Source organism: Stegostoma tigrinum, chromosome 45, assembly GCF_030684315.1.
Source record: "Stegostoma tigrinum isolate sSteTig4 chromosome 45, sSteTig4.hap1, whole genome shotgun sequence".
NCBI lineage: Eukaryota > Metazoa > Chordata > Chondrichthyes > Orectolobiformes > Stegostomatidae > Stegostoma > Stegostoma tigrinum.
The window spans coordinates 9,324,527-9,352,330 of NC_081398.1; the positions used below are offsets into that span (position 1 = coordinate 9,324,527).

Genomic DNA, 27,804 nt, shown 5'->3' on the forward strand with positions numbered 1-27,804 from the left:
CGCTCACTTTTTTTTATAAAAAAAGCACCTCTAGCCTCAATCCTGCACTCAAGGGAAAAGACACCTGGTGTTTGCTTTATCTATACCCCTCATGATTTTACAAACTCCTATTCGGCCACCCACAACTTTCTACGCTCCAGTTTAAAAATAAGGTTCTAGCTGCTCCTTTGTAACGCAAACCCTCCTTTCCCAGTAACATTCTGGTAAATCTCTTCGTAACCCTCCCAAGCTTAATAATATCCTTCCTATAGCAGGGCGATCAGAACTGGACACGGTACTCCAGAAGACGCCTCACCAACATCCTGTACTACCTCAGCATGCCGTCCCAATTACTATAACTCAAAAGTTCTGAGTAAATGAAGGCTAGTGTGCTAAATGCCTTCTTAACCGTCCTGTCTACATGTGATGCAAACTTCAAAGAATTATGTACCTGAACCCCTAGGTCTCTGTTCTACAACACTACCCAAGGCCCTACTATCAAGGGACAGGCTTCATCTCTACAGATAGGCACTTGATGGTTTTCCAAACTCAACACTCCCCATGTGCTGTTGTACCCCAGCTGAAGGCAATGTTGCCATTACTGTTTACATCCCCCTAAGACTGTCTTCTGTTCCTGGTTCCATTCAAATCGCTTTGTCATTTGATCTCTCTTGTATCCCCACATTGTCAACTTTCGAATTTGTTCTTTCCTTCCCCTATCCTTGATGCTTAAATCCGACTACAGCTAGGGCATCATTTCAACAATTATAGAGACAGTTGTATAGCACAGAAATAAGTAAGTTGGACCATGCCGGCCAGTCGTCCAATCTGACCTAGTCCCATTAGCCAGCAGTTGGCCCATGTCCTTCTTAAACCCTTCCTACTCATGTAACCATCCAGATGCCCTTTAAATGTTGTCATTGTACCAGCCTCCACCACTTCCTCTGGCAACTAATTCCACACATGCACCACCCACTGCGCGCAAAACTTTACCCTCAGGTCTTTTTTAAATCTTTCCCCTCTCACCATAAACCTAGGTTTTTTTTCCTTTTGTGGGATAGGATGAGGTCAGCCTTTGTTGCCCCTCTGTAATTGCCTCTTGAACTGAGGGGCGCTCTCAGGCAGTTTAAGCTCAGTCAAGAGTCACCCCTATTGCTATGGGTCTGGGGTCACGTAGAGGCCAGATTGGGTAAGGACAGCAGATTTCCCTCCCAAAAGGACATTAATAAACCAGATGGGTTTCTTACAACGATCGGTGATATTTGTCACTATTTTTAAGCCTAGCTTTCAATTCCAGATTTATGAATTAAATCGAAACTCCTTCAGTTGCTGTGCTGAAGTTTGAATCCACATTCCCCCCATGGGATTACCCAGGGGCCCTGGATTTCTTTGGAGCGTTACACCACCGTCTCCCACAAGGCAACCCGAAAAGTTTGCTTTTCTCTGCAAGTGCTAAGGGTTGCAGTGGATTCTTAAAGACCACTGTCAAACTTGAAAAGGGAAGGACGAATTTGAATACTTGGTTTTTGGACAGGAAGTATTATATGAGAACTGCTCCCGTTTCCGCCAACTCGCTCAGGATCTCTGGAACCAGCCCTAACCTCCAGGACGCAGTCAATGTGGAAGCTGTTGTTGCGTTCACTTGGGGGAGAGGTAGGACCTGGTTCCATCCATGTAACTATTTTGTTTTGCAGTGAGCCTGAATTCATCCTGGAAGGAACTGGTCCCACGCAGACCACCGTCCAGCCTGATCTCTGTGCCGATGCTGCTGTCCGTGTCGATGCAGATCCTCCTCTCGCTGGCCTTTCAGGTCACGGCCTTCCTGCTGGTTAAGGAACAGCCCTGGTACGAAACGTGGACCCCCTCCTCAAAGTAAGAGATGCTTGGCAACCGTCGCTGAACAGCAAGTAATTTGCAGAACTTGGGTATTGCAGGCAGGGTCAGTATGTATTATATAGAAAAGGCAGTGATGAATTACCTCCTTGTACTACAGAGGTCCACATGGTGCAGGGGAATCGGTGCGCCCTCTGTCTCTTAGCGTAGATCTCTACTTCCTCCTTGAGATTGGACCTAAGGCACAGTAATCAGCCATTACAGAGGGAGGGGAGTTCTGAGGAAGGGTCACCGGACCCGAAACACTAACTCTTTTCTCCTTCACAGATGCTGGCAGACCTGCTGAGCTTTTCCAGCAACTTTTTTTTGTTTTACAGCTTTACCCTTAACTGGTCTGTGTTGTCCCTGTTCTCAGAGTGTTTGATGGGGTACAGTGTAGAGGGAGCTTTACTTTATAGAGATAGTAGGAACTGCCGATGCTGGAGTCCGAGATAACAAAGCGTGGAGCTGGAGGAACACAGCAGGCCAGGCAGCATCAGAGGAGCAGGAAAGCAGAAATGAAGAAGGGCCCTGACCTGAAACATCAGCGTTCCTGCTCCTCTGCTGCCTGGCCTGCTGTGTTATTGCTTTACTCTATATCTGGACCCAAGCTGCCCCTGTCCTGGCATTATTGATGGTGCATTGTTGAGAGAGCTTTACTTTGTATCTCAATGCTGACAATCAGTGGCTGAAATGACCATCATCGTTGATTTTGCTCTGTCATTTTTTTTGTATAATGTGTTGTACTGCCCAAGATGCTGGCTTCGGATAACAGCAAGTGACTTGTCTTCTTTCTGCAGTGCTTGTAACAGGATCCAGGGGGACCAGTCGTCAAACACCAGTGTTTCACTTCACAATGAGTCTAAAGTGGATGAGCACAATATCTCAAATTATGAAAATACGACACTTTTTTTTGTCTCCTGTTGCCAGTATCTGGCAGTCGCTTTTGTGTTCTCGAAAGGACGACCTTTCAGACAGCCCATCTACAGAAACTGTGAGTTGAGCATCTGTCTGTCTAGGGAATTTGTTTCTTTTTTTAGGGGTGGGTGCCAGTTTGAATCAGTCATGGGTCAGGCCCCTCACTCCTCCCCTTCACCCGGACCAATGTAGCTTGACCCCCAGCCACTGCGGTTGGGGGTGCTTTACTGAGAAAGGGGAAGCTTTCTTTGTAACTATTATAGGCAGACTAGGCAAGGAGATTTCTGGGAAAAGAATGAAAGGATCTACCAAGTGACCCAAACAACCAGCATAGAACATTTGGGCCGATGGCCTATTTTTGTGCTATTATGCTGTACTATTGAATATTTGAAAGGATACTTCGTTGAGAAAGGTGACTGTTCTCCTGGTGACCTGGTCAATACTCTTCCTACAATTAGTGCCATTGTGGGATCTCATTATGCACTGCTTGATCTTTTATTCCTGCAGTGTCCGCACTCCAGGCAAAAGTGTTTTGTTAACATCAAAGCACGTTTAGTAAAAGATCTAGAAGGTGTACATGACTCTAGATCAGCGCAATACCACGTCCCTGTGCCCCCCTCACCCTCAAAAACGCGCGCGCACACACCCCTCCCCGACAATGTTTCGAGGTGCACACGCAGCACGGACCACTCCCACTCCTGTTGCCCTGGCAATCGGTTTTTCTGCGTTACAGACTGGAATCTAATTGCAAGGTTCAGGGTGGTTTATTTGTGGAATAACAGATATCTGGGAGTGACTTACAGACTGGAATCTAATTGCAACGTTCAGGGTGGTTTATTTGTGGAATAACAGATATCTGGGAGTGACTTACAGACTGGAATCTCATTGCAAGGTTCAGGGTGGTTTATTTGTGGAATAACAGATATCTGGGAGTGACTTACAGACTGGACTCTAATCTATGGGTTCATGTGGGTTATATATGGAATAGCAGGTATGAGGGAGTGAGTTACAGATTGGAATAGATTATGATCTGATTTTGCTCTCTCTTTCAGATTTATTTATGGGTTGTATTCTGGTCCTTTATGGTTTCATCATTCTCATTATGATGTACCCGATTGACGTGATTAATGACTACTTTGAGGTGAGAGGCGGGTTAGGAGCCGATCCACTTTTAATGGGCCGGATACAGTGCCCACACTGTGAGGCTTGATTCAAACCCAAGGCCCGGCGGCGGGGGGGGATGTGTACGACTGAAATTACAGGGCCACTTTCAATGTAGTTTCTTTTGTAAAGTTGGGTGTTTTGGTTAATGTGTGTGGCCTGTTTTGCTTCTTGGGGGGTGGGGGGAATGTTGCTGGTGAGACATGGTGGGTACTGGGGGTGGGGGTGCAGAGGGGCACTGTTTGGGATCTCTATCACACGTCCTGATCAAATTAATTTTCTCCAGCCGTGTGCCTGTGCTACTAACAAAGATGTTTCTTCAATCCAGACCTGTCACTTTGAACTATTCCCACCCCCCCCCCCCCCCCCACCCCCCCACCCCACACCCCCAAACTATCTTCCTCTGGAAACTCGCTTACTAAAATAACTGTACGTTTGCTGTCCATTCTTCCACCCAACCCAACCCCTCTTAGTGCTACAACCCTGGGAGATGTTGCCTTGCTGCGCTGTGTGTTAATCTGTTACAGGAGTCCAGCATGAGGCATACTGGAGGGAACAGCCGGAATGCCCACTGTTTATGGCCACCCCAGTGTGAGCCATGCTACAGAGCATGCTATGTAGGCCTTGGGTTATGGGCTTGAGCCTGACTCTGGTGCCTCTGCAGTTGATTAGCCAGTCAACATCAAACTACTTCAGGAAGCAAAGCGCAGAATGAGAAGCATCTCAAACTCTGGGTGGTGGATGGGAATAAACAAGGAATAATGAAGAATTTCTACATATGATTAATGTACCAGCCTGACAATTGAACAGTCTTTCTTTCCTCTTTTCTGTTTGTTCCTTCTCTCCAGCTGGTCTGTGTCCCTTCGGATTGGCGAAACAAGATGTTGTTTTTAATTCTGGCCAACATAACCCTTTGTGTTCTGGTGGAGGTGAGTGTGAGCTGTGTGCTTGGGAATCTCCTGCTCCCGGAGATGGGAGGAGGGGCATGTCAAGGTTCCTGCAGATGGGAAGCGGTACAATTATAGTCACCCTGTACATAAAACCTGCAGGGTGTGATGCAGGGCAGTGTCGTGTCATTGCAATGGATTAGATTTTTTTTTTTAAGTGTCTTGCAGGGGATGCGGGCATTAATGACTGGACCAGCATTTATTGCCCATCCCTTGTTGCCCTTGAAAGGGTCATGGTGAGCTGCAGTCTGTACGGACACCCACCATGCTGTTAGGGAGTGACCGCTAGGATTTTGACCTAGAAACACTGGAGGAACGGTGATACCAGTAGATGCACCTTAGGAAGCACTCTATCTGGATGCATCATGGCTTGGTACAGGAGCTACTCTGCCCAGGGCCATAAGAAACTACAGAGAGTTGTGAACGCAACTCAGTACGTCACACAAATCAACCTTCCGTCTGTTGACTGTAAACTTCTTGTTGCCTCGGGAAGACAGTCAACATAATCAATGACCATCTCACCCCGGTTATACTCTCTTCCAACCTCCTGTCAGGCAGAAGATACAAAACCTTAGACATCTGTACCATCAGATTCAAGAACAGCTTCTTCCCTGCTGTTGTTAGACTCCTGAAATGACCTCTCAAATATTAAATTTAATGTTGATATTGCACTTTCTCTGCAGCCTTAACATTGTATTCCTTGCTCAGTTCTGTAATCCTAATGCTGTTAGTATGGCATGATCTGCACACAAAACAAAACTTTTCACTGTACCTAGGTACATTTGACAATGAATCTAATCAAATACATATTTGCATGACAGGGCAGTATGGGGCTCAGAGGGGAGCTTGCGGGGAATAGTGTCACATTTTATTATCTTGGAATCTCCAGCATCTGCAGTTCCCATTATCTCGGGGAATAGTGTCTGCTGTTTTCGCCCTTGGTAATGGTCGTGGGTTTGGAAGATGGTGTTGAAATAGCCTTGTCAAGTTTCTGTAGGTGATGCACACGGCTGCCAGCAGTGCCCAAAATGCATGGAGATGCTGGTGTAGCCGAACCCCACGGGGGGGGGGGGGGGGGGTCAGGAATGGGAGAAAGTCACCCTGTTTCTCCCAAAGATTTTGTGCTATAACTGCTGCGCTGTGTTGTGTGGTGGAGGGAGTTAATATGTAAAATGATGGATAGAGTGCTGACTCAGCGTAGATTACTGCTGTCGTTCTGACTTAGGGTTGATGGTTGCTCAAGGCTGGGTGGTGATAGTGATACAGCACAAAGGAAGGCCATTTGGCCCATTCTGTCAGTGCTTTCTCTTTGAAAGCACCGTTTGGTTTTCGTCAGAGCTCTACTGTTTTTTTGCTCCTTGACAGATATTCATCCAATTTCCCTTTGAAAGTTAGAAAGAAACTGGCTCCCTTGACGTTTTCAAGCAGAGAATTAAACAATTAATTTTCACATTTTACTCCAGGTTTTGTTTTTGCCAATTGCTGTGTCCTGTTAATACTGATTGTTTTTTTTTTCAGCGAAGGTGAGATTTGAATCCATGCGTTCCAAGCATTAGATTGAGACTTTGGATTTCTAGCCCAGGGACATTACCATTTTTACCATCTCCCCTGTTGGTGTGGAGAGGGCACAGCAGTAAGCTGTTATTTCTCCAGCCAAAACGCAGTTGAAGGAGGATAGTCATAGTGTAGAAATGACGCATGTCTATCCCAGTCACTAACCCGTGGATGTGACTGACGGGAGAGTTGGCCAGTCATGTCCATCTGACTTCAGCTTGTGGTCTTGAGACAGCCGTTCCTTGTTTTTGAGATATGGGTATCGGCGGCCAGGCTGGTAGATGTTACCTGACCGTGGTCGCCCATGAGAAGATGGAGCTGGTTTGACATCTTGAAACATGCAGTGATAGTGCTTCGTCCGTGCCCTTGGTGTAGGAAGTTTGAGAGTTTTCACCCTGTGGTTTTGAAGGAAGGGACCTGACACGCATGTTTCAGGGGAGGAAACTTTGTTGTGACATGCCCCAAGTGGGTGGAGGTTTTGGGCCTGGGAAATGGTGTTGAAGGAGCGTGGCCTGGTTGTTGCAGATGGTACACACTGCACTCTTGATGATGGGCTATTTTGGGTGCTGGACTCTGTCCAAGAGGCACTTTTAGTGTGAGGTGGGGGTTGCAGCACATAATTCAAAATAGGCCTCGTAAATTGCTGTTCTCTTGCTGCTTTGTTGTAGAATTTCTTGTGTGACCACAGCTTCCAATGGCTAAGGAATCTCTGCAGTGGAAGCTCTGATGGGCATCCTGCCCCTAACATCTGCCCACAGGTAAGAGGCTGATATACCAGCACCTGTTCTATGGAGGGCTGGAGCTCAGAGCACAGTGGGGCTTCCTCTCTGCGTTTGGGTGCTGGGAGATGGCTGAGCTCATCACACTACCAAAAGCAGGACTACTTGTAACAGCTCCACCCCGAAGGGCCAAACGGCCGCGATCTATTTGCCAAACGGAACTTCTTGTGCCTTTGGTGACCCTGTCAGATTGCTGAGACAATGTCTCTCTTTCTTTCATCATGCCTTTCCATAGAACTGTTAGAAGTAGGCCATTCAGCCCACCGAGTCTGCTCAGGCATTCCAGGAGATCATGGCTCATCTGACCCATCGCCAGCGCCTGTGTTTTAGGTATTAGGGCTCCATACTCTGAAATGCAATCCTTTGCAGCCCTCCACACCCATTCTTGTGATAGAGTCAGATGTATAGCACTTTTGGGTCCAACTCATCCATGCTGACCAGATATCCTGAATCACTCTAGTCCCATTTACCAGCATCTGGCCAATGTCCTTCTAAACTCTTCCTATTCATGTCCCCATCCAGATACCTTTTTAACTGTTGATATTGTACCAGCCTCCACCTCTCCTCTACCAGCTTATTCTATGCACGGTCTGCCCTCTGCGTCAAAAAGTTGCCCCTTAAGTCCCTTTTAAATCTTTCCCCTCTTGCCATAAACTATGCCCCTCTAGTTTTGGACTCCCCTACCCTGGGGAAAAGACCTTGGCTATTCACCCTATCCATGCCCCTCATGATCTTATAAACCTCTATAATGCCACCCCTCAGCCTCCGACGCTCCAGGGAAAATAGTCCCAGCCTATTCAGCCTCTCCCTGTAGCTTAAACCCTCCAATCCTTGTAGCATCGTGTCTAAAACCTGCCTGTGTTACTAAGTTTCTGGCCTACCCTTTTATTCTCTTCACATCTGCACCCCATGGTGCTCACCTGGTGGATGCGGGGTCATGGAATATTTGTAAGCTAGAGGTGGGTTGTTTCTTGACTGGCGATTGAATCAAAGGTAGTTGGGGTCAGTGAGAAAGTGAAATTATAGAATATAGAATGGTACAGCACAGAAATGGGTCCATGATGTTGTGCCGAACATGATGCCAAGTTAAACTAATCCCTTCTGCTTGCCCATGATCCATTTCCCTCCATTCCTTGCATGTTCATACGCTTATTTAAAAGCCCCTTAAACAGCCATATAGTCTCTGCATCCTCCTCTACCCCTGTGGCAGCGTGTTCCAGGCACCTACCACTTTCCAGTCAAAAAAAAACTTGCACGTTGCATCTCCTTGGAGCGGCCCCTTTTCGCTTTACATGCATGTCCTTCAGTTTGAGGCCACGGTCACATTAGCCAGGATCAATGGTGGAGCAGGCTAGAGGGACCGAACGGCTGCGCTCAAGCATGTAGCTGTCACAGGCTCGTTCCTTGACCCCCAGTCAATTCCGTTTCAAAATGTGTCTGCCTCTCCCTCTCTGTTCAGCCGGATGTGGACCCTGCGACGCTGAGCTGTGGGAGGAGGTTCTGGGGTCATGGAGGCCATCCCCCGAAAGCGAAGTACAAGCGGCTAGCCCAGGAGCTGCTGGTGGATCCCGACTGGCCACCCAAACCCAAGACGAGCACCAAGGCGAGGGGCATTGCCGCAGAGGGCAGCGGGCAGGTCTGGAGCCCGCGTAACTCTGCCACCCAGTTGTGACTAACCATCGGAAAAGACTGGAGGGGTGGGGCATTGAACCGGCTGTGGGAGTGGGGGCAGAGGCTGTTGTGGTATCGGGAGAGGGGTGTGGGCAGTCTGCCAGGGATTGTGAGCGTTCGCCCATTCTGCACAGGGTGACGTCTCAGGGGGCACCGTATACTTGGGCCCCCTTGGGGTGCTGTGGGGTGGGGGGGTGGATCTCTGGCGAATGTGCGGGGTGGGAGGTCAATTTGAGCCCCACACCTTCTCAACCGCCATCGACATCCCCAACAACGGGGATGCCCCTGATGACAAGATGGTCTATCCGCCTACCTCAAACGACAAACTGAGCAATCTGGGGGGAAGGTGACATTAGCGCATGATGGCTGGTACACACTGCCCCTCCCTAACCTGACCGGCACACGCGAAACCATGCACTCAGCCTATTCAGCAGGCTCCGTGTGTTCTGCAGCAGTTACCAGAGGTAAGCTGTGTTGTGTCGGGTGTCTGCCCATCCTGTCACTTTCGAAACTGCCTCCTTCCCCATGGTGCCCCCCCCCCCCCAAAAAAAAAAAGCAGCTGTGTCTCTTAAGAAACAAATGGAGATCGCAAAAGGACTCTGTCATTTGTTTGGATATTTGTTTTAAATTTCGAAAGCGGCCCAGTTTCATTGCACCTTTTCTGCTTGAGAGGGAAGAAAGATCAAAGCACATGGAGAAATGCAACAATAATTCCAGGAAGGAGGACAGTGGTTGTCTTCCTGAAGTTCAAATGGTACTGTCATAGCTTCAGACACGGATTCCCACCTCACTCAGGGTTCACCCTTCCCCACCCCAGCCCCCAACTTTAACCGGGCTGCCATGTTCACCTTCTTAGAAGGCTAGAGGTGTTTTTATTTGAAGGAAAAGCACATTTTAATTTTCTCTCCCAGTGTCTCGTCTCTCCTCACTTCCTTAACACCTCCCAGGTTTTTTCTCTTGCTCCTTCGCTCACGCCCATATTGCGCCCTATCCCTGGTGTGTTCCGCTCTCTTCCCCACCCGCCAACGCCCTAGGCACAGTCCACTCTCCTCTCCCCTCCCCCCACCCCTAACACCCTAAGGGGGCACCCCGCTTTCCCCCTCCCTATGCCCTGCTTGTCCCCCATTCCCCTCCCCCACCCCCATTACATGCCCCTGGCACGCACTGCTCTCCCACCCACCACCTGGCGCGCCCTGCTTCCCCCTGCCCCACTCCATGCCCTGAATTGCAACCTGGTTTAAATGTTTTACTTGTTTCAGCTCTTCTCTTCCCAACCCCCTTGTTCAGCTGTTGTCCAAGTGGGTACCTGAGGAGGGGCGAGTCTGAAGTGACAATGAAAACAGATGGTCCTGAGCTTGGTGGTGGGGGGGGTGCGCAGGGGCTGGTGTCCATGTAACTGTAGTTACTGGGTAGGATTTTCTGGGAATGAGTGTGGAGTTGGAATAAGATTTGGGGCCATACAATCATTTCTCATGAGAGAATTCTTCAGCCACACAGCAAATAAAAGATTCAATCTATGAATTATTTATTGCCACAAGTACAGAGTTTTGGGGTGGGATTTTTAAGTTATAAACCACACAGATCCTGCACTGGGAGATGTGCCCCTGGTCTCCCAGTTCAGGCCTTTGAAAAGCCAGCACCTTCTATTTGGGGATAAAAATATATTGAAGAGGCTTTGCTATTGAATATTTTAATTAATATAAATTCACAATAAAAGTAACAACCTTCAATTTTTCCTCGTGCTTGTTGCTTTGTATTCTGTAGTCAGAATAGTTCTGACGGACTGAATGGCTGTCTGATATGACTGTGTTCTTCAGCTGCGTTATTCCCAGAGCTGGTGGGAGTGCGCGGTCGGATGAAGTACATAGTGAGAAGATTAATTGCTCTCTTTGCAGAAGGGATTTGACAGATCAAATGGTTTCCATCCCTGCAGGATGAGATGCTAATCAGCAGGAAGGGTGAAATGATGGCACCACAAGAATTAAACCTCTCACTGTAAGTGGGTGGGTCCTACTGAATGGTCCATTTGGCCCTCGCTGCGTCAACATCGCTTGATAATGGTCTAAAATCACAACAGTTCCTGTAAGGGGAATGGTTGCACAGTGGTATCCTAATGGGCCTGTTGCAGCCTGTGAAGGTGCATGAGGAGGCTGGTAACGCACACGTCACCCTAATTTTGAGGTCTCCAGCCTGAATTTTACAGCATGACAGAAGATATTTCTCTACCTATACCCCTCTCCATTTCATGTCCTTCAAAGAATGGGCAGCTGTTCCTGTTGGTAAAAGGGCTGGCCTCTTTCATTGACGTGATGGGGGAATGGACAAAAGGCATTCAAGTGTTTGATCAGCCATAATTGGTGAGGCTAGCTCGATGGGCTGAATGGTGTACTCCTGTTCACATTTAGCAGTTCCCCAGTCAGGAATGAGGAAACATTTGATTTTTTTTTGAGGTTACTTCTTCCTCCTTTGGTTTATACAGTCAGAATTTAAACGGAGAGTGCATTGCCTCAATAAATATGATGGACCTTAGCCACATCTGTCTGTCAATGCATTAGAGGCAAACAAGTTGTTTGCAGCAAACTAATTGTGGAGCAAAATGTGGAGCTGGATGAACACAGGCCAAGCGGCATCTTAGGAGCACAAAAGCTGACGTTTCGGGCCTAGACCCCCCTCCAGAAGGTGAAGGGTCTAGGCCTGAAACGTCAGCTTTTGTGCTCCTAAGATGCTGTCTTTTATGCATTGTAACTGTACTCACGTCCACCACTTTCTTTGGAAGTTCATTCCACATATGAGCCACTCTTTTTAAAAGAAAAATGGGCAACTTTTTTGTTTTAAAGTCCTTCTCCTGTCACTTCTTAAAAATATGCCCCCTCGTTTTGAAGTCCCCAGCCCTAGGGAAAAGACACCTGCTTCTCATTTTATCTGTACCCCTCATGATTTTATAAATCTCTTTCAGGTCAACCCTCAACCTTCTATGCTACAATGAAAAAAAGTCCCAACCTACCCAGCTGCTCCTTATGTAGCAAGCCCTACATTCCTGGTTCCCATGTATCTGATTCCCTTGTCTTTTGCAGTAGTAGAGGTTGCAAGTTTTGAAATCCTGTTTGTAATATCAATCCCAGTTCACTATACCAAGTCCCTCTGACTGAATAAAACTTGTTCCTTTTGGAACAGGGCTGTTTTACCTTCACTGGGAATCTGCTCAATTTGTATCTGAATTTATCTGTCCTTGAATATCATCCACTCTTCTATCATAGCAACTACACTTAATCTCTTTCTGTTCTCTCTTGAGTTGCAGCTGCTCAGTGCAGGGGACATTGGTTCATATGCTCCACAAATATGTATAGAGGCAATGTCAAAAGGTGATCCATGCATGGGGTGGACTTCTAACAAGCTTCAAGCTTTACAGGCACAAAATTAGGAATCGTTATTCAAACATTTCTTAGTGTGGTTTTGAAAAGGATACAGGGTCCTTAGTCTTTGTGGATGGAAGGGCAAGGTAAAAAAAAACTCACATGTCACTAGGTTATAGTCCAATAGGTTTATTTGAAAACACAAGCTTAGCTCCTTCCTCAGGCTGAGTGTGAGAGAGGGGATACAAGACACAATTTATAAGCAAGATAACAAAGTGTGGAGCTTGGCAGCAGGCCAAGCAGCATCTCAGATTCTCCAGCATCTGCAGTTCCGATTATCTCTGATACAATTTATAAGCAGGAAGGTAACGGTCTCTTGTTGATTCTTTAATCAGTAGACTACTGATTAAAATGTAAAATTCAGATTCCTTTCAAATCATTATCCCAAGATACTACAATGACACAATCTTTAATTATCTTGGGATAATGCTCTGCATCATGGAAGGAGGGATGTAGATGTTTGCTGGGCCTCAGATCTCTGAGCTAGAAGATTGTGACTTTGAAGTTTCATTCCTGTGATCTCAGAACATGGTTTAGGCTGACGCACTATCAGGTCAATATGGGGTGAGTAACTGTCAAATGTGTTGCCTTTTTGGTGACAGGTTAAGCTTGGGCGACCATGTTCTCATAATCGAATCCATTGGTGCGCAGCTCCATAGTCACTGCAGCTGAGGCTGTGGATTCTTGGGCTGTCTTCTAAGCCCAACTCCAGATGACATGGGTTTGTCCAGTTATCTGAGGCTTCTGTTGAGTGTTTTCCCCTACTGATTGTCACAGGACAGCAGTGAGACCTGGAGGTCAGGGAGGCTTGAGGGGTGCAAGGGAAAGACGGTGACTCGTCTTCTGCATCATGGGCATCGAGTAAACTCCCACAGTCAGGGCAGTCTTCATTATTGACCTACGCCAGCATTGTTTATGGAGGTTGTCTTGCAGCTCCTGCTTTGAAGCCAAATGGGCATTAGTAGTTAGGGTGGGGCATTTTCCTAGGGGTATAGAGTGGGGTAGGGGTAAGACTGTACACCTTTTGGTGCACTATTCTTCTGGGGTTTGTAAAAGATCCCAGGCCTGCTATTGAAGAGGGGTTGGGTGGGGGGGAGAAAGAATAAGTCTCCCAGGTCTAATGCAAATTCCTCAATCAACATCCAGAACGCAGATGGATCACATCGGAGTATGTGGGATCTTGCTGTGCACAGATTTGTCTGCTCTGAGTTTTCGGCATTGCGGCATCGATTGAACTTGAAATGAGGTGCCCAAGTATCGACTATCTTTTGTGGGGAGGTAGTGGCGGGTTCTCCCTGATCTGGTGATAGGGGCTATACAAATGCAAGTCTTTGCCATCGGCGCGGGATGTGCCCTTTTGTCTGCGGTCCCGCCCTTCGAGCTCCAATTGGACACCGTAGCTGCCCATCATCCGCCAGCCCGTGCGGAATGGCAGTCGTTGTACGCATCATCGCAGGTCCCGTCCTCGGATTGGCCGCCGCTGCTGTCCGTCATATCCAGGTTCCACCCCATCCCCTGACGTGTGGCTTGGGCGACGCTTGGCCTCCTGCCGTTGCTGGGGCGACGACTTTTAAAACTTCTTAAAAATTAAACGGGGAAGAAAAGTCAGTGCTGAGCCTTCTCCCCCCCCCCCCCCCCCCCCCCCCCCCCCCGGTTTCCTATATCACTGTGTATCGATGATTTGGAAGAGATCGCGTTGACGAAAATAAAAGTTTGTCCGCCGGCGGCCGGGTTGAGGGGGAGGACACGAGATGGCGACAGATTGAGGTAAACGAGTCGGAGAGAGGGTCTGGGAGGAGGAATATACCTCTTTACGAAGCACTAGTCTTATCAGGAGCATCATCTCCACTTTCTGGGTACAGTGAGGAGGGAGGGGTACAATGAGGAGGGAGGACAACATTCCCTGGGGCGGGGGGTGGGTACAATGAGGAGGGAGGACAACATTCCCTGGGGCGGGGGGGGGGTACAATGAGGAGGGAGGACAACATTCCCTGGGGCGGGGGGGGGGGTACAATGAGGAGGGAGGACAACATTCCCTGGGGCGGGGTGGGGGGGTACAATGAGGAGGGACGACAACATTCCCTGGGGCGGGGGGTGGGTACAATGAGGAGGGAGGACAACATTCCCTGGGGCGGGGGGTGGGTACAATGAGGAGGGAGGACAACATTCCCTGGGGCGGGGTGGGGGGGTACAATGAGGAGGGACGACAACATTCCCTGGGGCGGGGGGTGGGTACAATGAGGAGGGACGACAACATTCCCTGGGGCGGGGTGGGGGGGTACAATGAGGAGGGACGACAACATTCCCTGGGGCGGGGTGGGGGGGTACAATGAGGAGGGACGACAACATTCCCTGGGGCGGGGGGTGGGTACAATGAGGAGGGACGACAACATTCCCTGGGGCGGGGTGGGGGGGTACAATGAGGAGGGACGACAACATTCCCTGGGGCGGGGTGGGGGGGTACAATGAGGAGGGACGACAACATTCCCTGGGGCGGGGGGTGGGTACAATGAGGAGGGAGGACAACATTCCCTGGGGCGGGGTGGGGGGGTACAATGAGGAGGGACGACAACATTCCCTGGGGCGGGGGGTGGGTACAATGAGGAGGGAGGACAACATTCCCTGGGGCGGGGGGTGGGTACAATGAGGAGGGAGGACAACATTCCCTGGGGCGGGGTGGGGGGGTACAATGAGGAGGGAGGACAACATTCCCTGGGCCGGGGGGGGGATACAATGAGGAGGGAGGACATCATTCCCTGGGGCGGGGGGTGGGTACAATGAGGAGGGAGGACATCATTCCCTGGGGCGGGGGGGGGGGTACAATGAGGAGGGAGGACAACATTCCCTGGGGCGGGGTGGGGGGGTACAATGAGGAGGGAGGACAACATTCCCTGGGGCGGGGGGTGGGTACAATGAGGAGGGAGGACAACATTCCCTGGGGCGGGGTGGGGGGGTACAATGAGGAGGGACGACAACATTCCCTGGGGCGGGGGGTGGGTACAATGAGGAGGGACGACAACATTCCCTGGGGCGGGGGGTGGGTACAATGAGGAGGGACGACAACATTCCCTGGGGCGGGGGGGTGGGTACAATGAGGAGGGACGACAACATTCTCTGGGGCGGGGGGGGTACAATGAGGAGGGAGGACAACATTACTTGGGGCGGGGGGGGTACAATGAGGAGGGAGGACAACATTCCCTGGGGCGGGGGGGGTACAATGAGGAGGGAGGACAACATTCCCTGGGCCGGGGGGGGGATACAGTGAGGAGGGAGGACATCATTCCCTGGGGCAGAGGGGGATGAAGGTAGGGGAAGGGAAATCTGATGGAGGGAGACAGAATTGTGAGAGGCACAGGTGGTGAGAATCTTTACCCCATGCCAGACCAGAAGGTCCATGTTCAAGGTGAGGAGTAACAGGTGATGTTATGGAAGTGCTGGTGATGAACTGGGGTTCTTTTTAATTCATTCCTGGGTGTTGCTGGCCAGAGAGCATTTGTTGCCCAGAGGGCAGTTAAGAGTTAACTACGTTGCTGTGCGTCTGGAGTCACGTGTAGGCTAGACCCGGTAGGGATGGCAGCTACCTCCCCCGAAAGAACGTTCGTGAACCAGATGGGTTTTTCCAACAATCGACCACGGGTTCATGGTCACCGTTAGACTCTTAATTCCAGATTATCATTGAATTCAGATACTGCCATCTGTTGTGGGAATTGATCCTGGATCCGCAGAACACGATTTGATTCTCTGGATTAACAGTCCAGTGATAATACCACTCGGCCAACATCTTCTCCTTCTCCGTCTCCTCTTCCACCTTCCTGTCCGCCCCCCGAGTGGTGGTGGACAAGGTCAGAAGTCACACGACATTGGTTTATAGTCCAACAGGTTGATTTAAAATCACAAGCTTTCAGAGCTCAGTACCTTCTTTTGGCGTCAGCGAGAGAGGTGGCATCAGACACAGAATTTATAAGGGTCACACCACTGATGAGAATGTATTAAACAAAGTTAAAGGAGATCTGAGATCAAACTTGTTTTTTCTCTGACATTAGATCTGATTTTTTGTTGTCACTCTACCTAGGTACAGTGAACGGCTTTGTTTCGTGAGCTGCACAGACAGATAGAGTCATAGAGATAGCACAGCACAGAAACAGAGACCCTTTGTCCCAACTTGTCCATGGTGACCAGATATCCTGTGTAAATCTAGTCGTATTTGCCAGCATTTGGTCCATATCCCTCTAAACCCTTCTTATTCATGTACCTATTCAGATTCCTTTTAAATGTCATAATTGTACCAGCCTCCACCACTTCTCACGCACCACCCTCTGCGTGAAACAGTTTCCCCTCTCATCTTAAACCTATGCCCTCTAGTTTTGCATTCACCCACTCCAGATTTTATCATGGCAAACAAAGACATAGAGAGTGTAGTGCGCTTAAACAGCGAGGCATTTATTCTACTGCACAGTAGGTCATTGTCATTCAGCTAGGAAACAGACCCTTCGGTCCGACCAGTCCACACCAATCATGATCTCAAACTAGTCCTACCTGCCTGCTCCTTGTCTGCAAGATCAGCGCTAACAAAGATCAATATTACTTGAAGTTATAGAGATTTCATTCACCAGTGTAATAACTGCAGGGAAGAAGCTATTCTTGAACCTGTTAGTACGTGTGTTCAAACCCCTGTATCTCTGCCTGACAGAAGAGGCTGTGGGAGGGATCTTTGATGATGCTGAGATCCTTTCTGCAGCAACAAGAAATGTAAATTTAGTCCATGAATGGGAGGTTGGCTTCCTTGATGATCTGGGCTGTGCACACAATCCCCTGTAGTTTCTTACGGTCCTGGGCAAAGCAGTTGCCTTATCAAACCATTATGTGCCTGGACAGTGTGCTTTCAGTGGTGCATGGTGAGGGTCCTAATGGACATATCAAATTTCCTAAGCTGCCTTAGGAAAGGAAGAACAGGTGTTCTTGTGCTGTCTTAACCATCAGATCTATGTGTGAAGTCCAGAACAGGTTGTCAGTTATCGTCATTCCTAGGAACTTGACACTGTCAACCCTCTCCATGACATCTCCGATGGGGGTGTGTTCTCCTCCTCTCTTTCTGGAGTCAATGGTCAATTCTTTTGTTTTACCAATACAGAGAGAGAGGTTGTTATCATTGCACCACCACATGAAGACCTCAATATTTTTATCTAATATTTGGAACGCATTTGCCTGAGAGGATGGTACTCACAATATTTAACAAGCATCTGGATGAGCACCTAAAATGTCAGTGTATAATAGGTTTCGGACCACAAACTTGTCAATGGGATTACCAGTGTAATTTGGTGTTTGGTGGTAGGCCGAAAGAGGGTCACTGTGCCTGAAATGTTGACACTGTTTTCTCTGTACAGTTGCTGCCAGACCTGCTAAGTTTTCCCAGCAATTTCTGTTTCTATTTGTGGGCTGAAGGGTCTGTTTCTATATGACTCTGTGGGAGGTTGGAGAAGGTCGACAAATGATTACACCAATGACAGTTGTGGGGTGGGGTGAGTGAGTCGAAGAGACCAGAAGGAGAATGTTTGCCTGACCCTGGCCAGCAGTGATCAGATTGTGGGCGGAGGTGGGTGGTGCATCTTGGGTTTGCTGTGTACTCCCGCCCACCACCAACCTTCTTTTCAGAAGAAAGTGAAGCTTCTCTTGATGTTGTCCTGAGTGTTGTAATGTACGTGCAATGTAGTGGACTTTGAATGCCCAGGCAAATGGAGGTTGGAGGCTCGTTGGGTTGGGTATAAAACTGGTGGTGGGGAGCTGTGAGGGTATAACAGGGAGTTGGGCGGTATGGGGGAGTGCAGCAGAGAGGTAATGGGAGGAAATAGCAAGGAGGTAATGGGTACGTATGGGAGACATAAGACATAGGAGTGCAAGTAAGGCCATTCGGCCCATCAAGTCGACTCCACCATTTAAATCATGGCTGATGGGCATTTCAACTCCACTTCCCTGCACTCTCTCCATAGCCCTTGATTCCTTTTGAGATCAAGAATTTGTCGATCTCTGCCTTGAAGGCATCCAACGTCCCGGCTTCCACTGCACTCTGCGGCAATGAATTCCACAAACCCATCAGCCTCTGGCTGAAGAAATGTCGTCTCATTTCCATTTTAAATTTGCCCCCTCTAATTTTAAGGCTGTGCCCACGGGTCCTAGTCTCCCCGCCTAACAGAAACAACACAGCAGGATAGTTAAGGGAAGTTATGGGAGAGGGGAATGGGGATGGAGGGGAAATGGGGGCGGTGGTAAATAGGGGAGATGGTGGGGAGGTGTGGTCAGCATAAGCTTCAGCCTCGCACTTGAGTCAGATGCAACCCACTGCAGGAAATCTCGGACTGCAGTGACATGTCTGAATGCTGCTGTACAGCCTGAGGGGGAACTGCCTTTTAGTTGAGACATGACACGGAGGCCCTGCATCCCTCTTGGGTGGAGACGAAAAGATCTCATGGCCACTTTTGGAAGGAGAGTGGAATGTGACTGATCCTCTAGGTGTCCTGGGGCCAGACCTTTCCCTCATTGTTCCTTCTGGAAAGATAAATACATCGGAGAAGATGCAGAAAAGATAAATGAGAACAGTTCCAGGGATTAGAGATTTGAGCACTGGCGGTAGATTGGAGAAGCTGGTGTTGTTTATCTAAGAAAACAGAAGGTTGAGAGTAAATTTTACCAAATCATGGGGTTTCTGAGCTGAGTAGACATGAAGAAATTGTTCCCATTGTCAGAAGGATTGAGAGTGAGGGGCACAGATTTAAGGTGACTGGTGAAAGAAGCGTTGGGAGCATGAGGAGAAACATTTTCACATGTCAAGTGGTTCGAGTCTGGAATGCAATACCTGAGATTGTGGTGGAGGCAGATTCAACTGAGGCTTTTAAGCAGGGAATTGGATTGTTGTCTGAAGGAAAATATTTGCAGGACAATGAGTAACTTGCAGAGGAGTAGGATTAACTAAGCTTCTGTCCAAGAGCCAGCACAGACTTAAGGGGCCAAACAGTTTCAGTCACTGCTATTGCCATTTTATGATTTAAGTCCCAGCTTGGGGAGGAAAACACCTGGAAACCACGGTCTGGGCTTTTGATTGAGGGCTGTTTCCATGGTCGAATGGGTTTCATTTATGCTTTATAGCTTCCGCTCAGATATTGTGCAGATCCCTTTCTGTATGTGTTTAAAATTTATTTCTTTGGGATAAAGACCTGAGTGCAAACAAATAAGTTATTTAATCTCCCCTTGGGGAAAGAAATGAGTGACTCACAATCTGACAGGAATCAAAACTGGATGTTGCATTTTCAGAAACTACCAGAGCATCATCTTTGGAGAAATGCTGGAGGAGGCTGTTTGGCCCATTGTGTCTGTGCTGGCTTCTTGAAAAAGATCTCCAGTTAGTTACACACCACACTACCCTGTGCTGCTCAGCCACCTTGCTCCTTATCTACAGCCTTGTACAATTTTTCTTTTCCATATAATTGTCCATGCCTCTTTGAAAGTTCCTATTAAATCTATTTCCGTCACTCAAGCAGCAAGTTACAGCTGTCAATCACTCACTACAACTAAATAACAACAATTCTGTTTACCTCCCGCACTGATTCTTTTGCTAATTAACTTAATTCACCATATTGTTATGGCACAAAAGGGGTCCATTCAGCCCATTGTGTTTACACTGGCTGTTTGAATATGCATCATGCCATTCTTCCTTCCTTTCCCCATACCCTTGCACCTTGAATCTATTTAAATAAACATCCAATGCCTTTTTGAAAGCTTCAGTTGAACTTGCCCCCTCCGCACCTCCTAGGCATTACATTCTTGTTCTTGATCAGTTTATGAGCAGGCATTGTTGTTCTCTGTCTACCCCCTCACGACTTTAAAAACATGAATCGACTCTCCTCCTCTTGGCCTTATCCTCTCTAAGGCAAACAGTGCCAACTTCACCCATTTATCTTAATTTCTGAACTTTCTAATCAGTGGAACCATTCTCGTAAAGCTGTTTGGAACTCTCTACCCCACAGACCCATGGTGCTGAGTCTTTGCGTCTGTTACAGACTGGGATGGGAAGACTTTCTGACATGGGATTAAGGTGCAAATAGAGTTGAGGTCAGACGCTAGCCATGCTCTGAAGAACGGTCTTTGTACTCAATGTTAGCTCTGTTTCCTACCCCACAGAAATTGCTGGTCCTGCTGAATTTCTCAACATTTTCTGTTTTTCAATCAGCCGTGATCTCTGATATAAACTGTTCATGGTGCTATTTCTTTGTTCTGTTAACACAGTGCACAGGCAAGCTATGTCCTGTGTAGAGCATCACAGCCAATGCTTAACCCTGTTTTCCACTGGTACACATATGAGAGTCCCTGGGTGGTGGTTGGGTGCAGGACCCCTTGCTGCTTTCCCTCTCTGCCGCTTAGGAGACTGAGCCTGACTGTAGTGCTCCAGTGACTAATCTTTGACCAACATTTCCCCTTGTTGCATGGTTTTTTGGGTGGAGTTTTTTTTCTAAGTCACCCTGATTCCTGAATTTAATGGCCACTTGCCAGGCGAGGGCTGTCAATGCGTGCATGATATTTAGCTGAGGAACGGAGATACAGAAATGCTGTCGGAGATATAAGCTCCAACAACAGCTTCACAAAAATTATACCTTGCTGAAAACAACTGCTCGCCACTGGCTTGTTTCAGTAGCATCAAGTTCTTAGACTTGCACGGTTTGATACAAACTAAATCCACCAAAGAAAATGAAGTTTTCTCCATTTTGATTTATGTTGTAGAGTCACACAGCACGGAAACAGACCCTTGGTCTGACTTGCCCGTGCTGATCAGACATCCCAATCTGACCTAGTCCCACTTGCCAGTGTTTGGCCCATGTCCCACTAAACCCTACACATCTGGGTGCCTTTCAAATTACATCAGCCTCCACCACTTCCTCTGGCAGCTTGTGCCTTGTATGCATCACCCTCTGTGTGAAAAAGTTGCCCTCTGGTCCCTTTTAAATCTTTTCCTCTCACCTTAAACCCGTGCCACCTAGTTTTGAACACCCCCCTCCCTACGAGATAGACCTTGGCTATTCACCTCATCCATGCCCCTCGTGATTTCATAAACCTCTATAAAGTAAGTCTTAATGCCAGAATAAGTGTTAGTAGGTGCCTATCTATCTGTCTTAACATTGAACAATCACTGTTGCAGGTGTAATCTCATTCTTTCAGCTTTCAATCATTTGCGAAACAATATTTTACCATCTCTTGTGTTTCTATTATCGTGCCTTTTCTCCCTACCTCACTACTTTGCTTTCCAAATTTTATTTGACTTTGAAGTCATCCCCTCTGTTTATGCTCCCTTATTTAGGGCCATCGTTGTTCGATTCACAGACCTGTTCGCTAAGACCCAGGTGCTCTCTAGACATGTCTGTTTCCACCATGCTGTTGCGGAAAAGTCAGCAAGGGCTTAGGGTGGGGAGTGTGATGAGGCTGGAATCCTTGGAGATGAAGTTTCATGGAGTCGTCAGTTGATCATCTGTAATTGGCGTTGTTGCTCAGTTTGTGTTTTTGTGAGTCTCAGTGGTAGTTCTCCACCAGTCCCAGAAAAGAATGGTCAGTTAGTAACATGTTTCACGATGTTACTTTAAATAACATGTTAAATGGGTGATTGTCGCCTTATACAGAGAAACATATAAATTGGGAGTAGGCCATTCAGCCCGACAAGGATGCATCATTGTCATTCATTAAGAACATAGAATCCCTACAGTGTGGAAGCAGGCCCATTTGGCCCATCGAACCGAACCAAACCAATCCTCCAAACAGCATCCCACCCAGACTCACCCCTCTACCCCTATCCTTGTAACTCTGCATTTCCCATGGCTAATCTACCCAGCCAGTGCATCTTCGGACTGTGGGAGCATTATAGGCTTCGTTTCCCTGAGAACAGCAATTTCACTGCAGAACCAGCTGTAACATGCAAACCAACAGTCTGGATTCACTGATTCTGTACGTGGTCCTGCTAACCACATTCTCACTACACTGTACAGCACTGCCAGGTTCAAACAAGCAATTCAACTTGAGTTGCTTGCGGCAAACTACTGTCCATTGTACACAATCTCAAAGGACCAAATCCCTTCCTGTTCAATTCCATTGTGCACCATCCCAATGAACCACAACTCCTTGCACTCACTTTTTGTACATAACCTCAATGGACCCAAATGTCCTGTGGTCAGTCATCCCACATGAGACAAAATTACGGGTGTTTTTCTCCCTTTTCCACGTTTTTAACTTTCATCCTTGCTGCAATATTGACTGAACATTTGCGGTCATTGTCTGGTCTTACTTCTGTTGTCCTTTGTGTGATTGCAGCAACTATTGCCTGAATGTGAGAGAAACGTTCTGAGCAGCTATTTTCAAAGCCTTTGTAGAGGATCTCAGTTGTCCCTGGTGCTGAGGCAGCTTTGGGGCAGGCTGTCATCAACTTTATTAACCCAGGGTGAGGGGAATGATTTACACTTCTGATTGAGTAAGCCCACTTGATAGGATTGTGTGAGTTCTAAGAAAACTGTGCATAAGGTTAAGAGATGGGTGAGTACTAAATGAGTATTTTGCATCATTGCTTACTGTGGAGAAGGATATGGAAGCTAGAGAACTTGGTGAAATAAATAGCGATATCTTGAAAAGCCTCCAAATTAAAGAGGGTGTATTAGAATACATAAAGCTGGATAAATTTCAGGGACCAGATCAGTTATCCCCTAAAACTTCATGGTGAGTTAGAGAAGTGATTGCTGGTCTCCTTACTGATGTATTTGTATTGTCGATAGTCACGGGTGAGGTGCTAGGAGACGGTTGGCTAATGTAGTGCCATAATTTAAGAAAGATGACATCGGCAGTGGGCAAATTGTTGGAAGGGATTCTGAGAGATAGGATTTACATGTATTTGGAAAAGCAAGAACTGATTAGAGATCGTCAGCATGGCTTTGTGCATGGAAAATTGTGTCTCACTGACTTGGTTGAGTTTTGAAGATTTAAAGAAGAGGATTAACGAAGGCAGAGTGGCGGATGTTGTCTGTATGAACTTCAGTAAGGCATTTGACAAGGTTCCTTGTGGTAGATTGGTTAGCAAAATTAGATCACATGGAATACAGGCAACACTGACCATTTGGATAAAATTATCTCGAAGGTAAGAGACAGAATGTGGTAATGGAGGGTTGCTTTTCAGACTGGAGAGCTGCAACCAGCGGTGTGGTGCAAAGATTGTTGCTGGGTCCACTACTTTTTGTCATATGATAGATGTGAATAAGGAAGGTATGGTTACTCACGAAAACAGAAGTTGCTGGAAAAGCTCAGCCAGTCTGGCAGCATCTTTGGAGAGGGATCAAGGTTGATGTTTCGGGTCCAGTAACCCTTCCTCATAACTGTCCTGGGGAGGGTCTCCAGACCCAAAGCATTGAGTCTGGTTTCTGTCCACAAATGATGTCAGACCTGCTGAGCTTTCCCAGCAATTTCTGTTTTTTTCTGATGTACAGTATTTGCAGTTCTTTCAGTTTTTATTAGGTATGGTTGGTAAGTTTGCAGATGACTCCAAAATTGGTGCTGTAGTTGACAGCAAAGAAGTCTACTTCAGAGCACCACCGGACCTTAATCAGATGAGCCAATGTGCTGGGGAGCGGCAGGTGGAGTTTAATCTAGGAAAATGTGAGGTGCTACATTTTGAAAAGGCAAATCGAGACAGGACTTGTACACATAATGGTAGAGTCCTGGGCAGTGTTACCAAACAAAGAAACCTTGGAGTGCGGGTTCATAGTTCCTAGCAGGTAGACAAGATAGTGAAGAAGGTGTTTGGTACACTTGCCTTTATTGATCAGTGTGTTGAGTGTAGGAGTTGGGATGTCATGCTGTAGCTATACAGATCCTGAGATGCTGCTTGGCCTGCTGTGTTCATCCAGCCTCACATTTTATTATATTGGTTAGATCACTTTTGGGACACAGAGTTCAGTTCCAGTCTCTCTGCTGAAGGAAAGATGTTGTTAAACATGAAAAGATTTACAAGGATGTTGCCAGGGATAGAGGGCCTCAGCTATAGGGATAGACTGGGGCTACTTTTCCTAGAATTTTATTTGTCTCAGAGGGTCATTCATAAGTGGAATTCTCATCCTACAGAGTAGACACAGCAGGCTATTGAATGTTCCAAGATAGGTTCCTAATAAAACAAGGGAGTCAAAGGTCATGGGTGGTGGATGGTGGAAAGTACAGTTGAGTTCATAATGAGGTCAGATGTCTGGATGGCTCAGTGGGTTAGCACTGCTGCCTCACAGCGCCAGGGACTTGGGTTCGATTCCACCCTCGGGTGTCTGTCTGTGTGGAGCTGGCACGTTCTCCTTACGTCTGCATAGCTTTCCTTAGGGTGCTCCAGTTTTTAGTGTTAGTCCAGGCCATTCCAGTTCAGTTTGCTTTTATTTTTCACCTGAACAAAAATAATTTCAATCATAGAGTCATACAGCACAGAAACCTTGTCCATGCTGACCACACATCCAAAACTAATCTCATCCCATTTTCCAGCATTTGGCCCATGTTCCTCTAAACCCTTCCTATTCATTTACCCATCCTGGTGCCTTTTAAATGTTGTAATTGAACCAGCCTCCACCACTTCCTCTGAAAGCTCATTTGACGCACACACCACACTGTGAGTGGAAAAAGTTGCCCCTTGGGTCTCTTTTAAATCTTTTCCCTCTCACCTTAAACCTAGTTTTGGACACCCCCACCCCAAGCAAAAGCCTTGTCCATTCACCCCGTCCATTCACCCCATCCGTGCGCCTCATAATTTTATAAACTTCTATAAGGTCACCTCTCAGCCTCTGATGCTCCAGGGAAAATATCCCCAGCCTCTTCAGCCTCTTCCTATAGCCCAATCCCTCCAACCCTGGCAACATCTTCATAAATCTTTTCTGAACCCTTTCAAGTTTCACAACATCCTTCCTATAGCAGGGAGACCAGAACTGAACACAGTATTCCAAAAGTGGCCTCACCAATGTTCTGTACAGATGCAACATGACTTCCCAACCCCCCTATACCCAATGCAATGACCAATAAAAACAAGAATATTAAACGCCTTCTTCATTATCCTGTCTACCTGTGACTCCACTTTCAGGGAACTATGAACCTGCACTCCAAGGCTCTTTGTTCGGTAACACTCCCCAGGACCTTAGCATTAAGTGTATAAATCCTACCCTGATTTTCTTTTCCAAAGTGCAGCACTTCACATTTATCTAAATTAAACTCCATCCGCAACCTCTCGGCCCATTGGCCTATCTGACAAAGGTCGTATTGTATTCTGAGGTAACCATTTTTGCTGTCCACTACACCTCCAATTTTGGAGTAAGCTGATGGTAAGCTATCTGAAATCGGTTATTAACATCTCTAACCCTATCGCAGGCTTTGTTGTAGGAGGACTGGATAAGTGAGAGCTATATCAATCTGTCCTCCTTCCATTGATGGCAGGCATTCGGACTTATTGCTGTTGAAGATGAAGACAGGTGCCTTGACCTTCCTGAGAAAGATGTATGCCCCTCAGAACTACACCGATGAAGACAGTCTCCCTGTTCAGGCAGTGCCAAGACCACTGGATGTAGAGCCAGTTCGGATGGACTCCCTCTCTGACCTGGATGTGTCCCTGACACCAGACAAGATCGGAAAATCCATGGGAATACTGAAAAAACGAGAGGGGCCAGATGGCGATGTGGCAAGCAGGAAAGTCAGCCAGCGGCAGGTAATTAGATTGCCCCCCTTCCCTTGCGCAATAATAACATGTTCCAATGACCCCGTTTCCCCACCTGATGCTAACGCGTTTCTAAGACGCATTCCCCTCTGAGCAATATTAATGCAGTGCGCACACACACACACACACACATGCACGCACACACATACACAGAGAGTTACCAATTGGCATTCCCAGCGAACCTTGAACTCTGCACTCGGTCAGGATCATGGCCCAGGTTGAAGCTCTGAGTGTTTGGTGTGGGTCTTGTAGAACATCTCAGTATGGTCTGTGATTTCCTCTGATCCTGGGCAGGGAGATTCGTGCTGCGCCCATTTCACATGGAGCATTTACCGGGTCACAGTATTCAGGTCTTGCTGCTGTGTTAATAGGCTGCACACTTGCTCAGTATTGACTGTGCAGGAACAAGTAGTTCACCCTAGTGTTCCTTCTCCATGCAAGCCTCCTGCCACCTTCAGTCTTTAATTCTCTTCCCCTCATGGGTTTACTTCCCCTTAAACACATCTAGACCATTCATTTCAACCACTCCCTGTGGTCATGAGTTCCACATTCTTCCCACTCTGAGTAATGCATTTAGTTTATCAGTGACTTTATTGTGTATTTCAGACCCTTAGTACTGTTGCAGCCTAGAGACATTACACAGGTACTGAGCCAAACCAAGCCGTTCTGCCCATCAGAGTCACTGCATCCATCATTTATATAGTTGTGCCATCCCCAGAGATTGTGTAATTATAAGTATTTATTGATGGTCTTTAACTTTTGGTCTGCACCAGACACTGTAGACTTGCGAGAAGAACTTCAGAGATTTATTCCACAGCACTGCCAATTGACTGGAGCCTATTCGTGTTGGTCAGGGCCATTCCAGTTCTGTTTTCTTTTATCTTCTTGAACAAAACTAATTCCAGTCATAGAGTCAAACAGCATGGAAACAAACTCTTCTGCCCAATTAGTCTGTGCCGACCAGATATCCAAAATTAACCTAGTCCCATTTGCCAGTATTTGGACCATATCCCTCTAAACTTTTCTTGTTCATGTACCATTCCAGATGTCTTTTAAATGTTGTATTTGTACCAGCCTTCACCACTTCCTCTGGCAGTTCATTCCATACATGCACCACCCTCTGCATGAAATATTACCCCTTAGGTCCCATTTTCAATCTTTCCCCTCTCACGTTAAACCGATGCCCTCTAGTTTTGGACTCCCCGACCCTGGGAGAAAGACCTTGCCAATTCGCCCAATCCATGCCCCTTATGATTTTATAAACCTCTGTGAGGTCACCCCTCAGCCTCTGTTGCTCCAGGGAAAATGGCGCCAGCCTGTTCAGCCTCTCCCTACAGCTCAAAACCTCCAACTCCAGCAACGTCCTTGTAAATCTTCTCTGAACCCTTTCAAGTTTAACAACATCTTTCCTATAGCAGGGTGACCAGATTTTAATGCAGTATTCCAAAACTGGCCTGACCAATGTCCTGTAGAGCCACAGCATGACTTCCCAGCTCCTAAACTCAATGCACTGATCAATGAAGGCAAGCGTACCAAACATCTTTCTCAGTCAATGCAAAACACAAACTCGATTCTTGAAGTGATAATGGGAACTGCAGATGCTGGAGAATCCAAGATAATGAAATGTGAGGCTGGATGAACACAGCAGGCCCAGCTGCATCTCAGGAGCACAAAAGCTGACGTTTCGGGCCTAGACCCTTCATCAGAAAGCTCTCTGATGAAGGGTCTAGGCCCGAAACGTCAGCTTTTGTGCTCCT

The 27,804-nt window shown here is 47.4% G+C and overlaps 2 protein-coding genes across 3 annotated transcripts in view; both read left to right on the top strand.

Annotated features, from left to right (window-relative positions):
- LOC125448740 (polyamine-transporting ATPase 13A3-like) overlaps positions 1 to 10,599 on the top strand; it is a 63,429-nt gene extending 52,830 nt beyond the window's left edge. The window contains exons 28-33 of the mRNA XM_059642549.1: positions 1,674 to 1,851; positions 2,652 to 2,845; positions 3,822 to 3,910; positions 4,779 to 4,859; positions 7,100 to 7,189; positions 8,670 to 10,599. Of these exons, the coding sequence (XP_059498532.1) occupies positions 1,674 to 1,851; positions 2,652 to 2,845; positions 3,822 to 3,910; positions 4,779 to 4,859; positions 7,100 to 7,189; positions 8,670 to 8,882 (845 nt within the window). The 3' untranslated portion in view covers positions 8,883 to 10,599. The remainder of the gene's footprint in view (positions 1 to 1,673; positions 1,852 to 2,651; positions 2,846 to 3,821; positions 3,911 to 4,778; positions 4,860 to 7,099; positions 7,190 to 8,669) is intronic.
- Positions 10,600 to 13,806: 3,207 nt separating this feature from the next.
- The window catches only part of ppp1r35 (protein phosphatase 1, regulatory subunit 35), a 35,808-nt gene continuing 21,810 nt past the window's right edge, over positions 13,807 to 27,804 (top strand). For both annotated transcript variants that reach the window (XM_048524216.2, XM_048524218.2), the window contains exons 1-2: positions 13,807 to 14,061; positions 25,771 to 26,038. In XM_048524216.2, the coding sequence (XP_048380173.2) occupies positions 25,796 to 26,038 (243 nt within the window). In that variant the 5' untranslated portion in view covers positions 13,807 to 14,061; positions 25,771 to 25,795. The remainder of the gene's footprint in view (positions 14,062 to 25,770; positions 26,039 to 27,804) is intronic.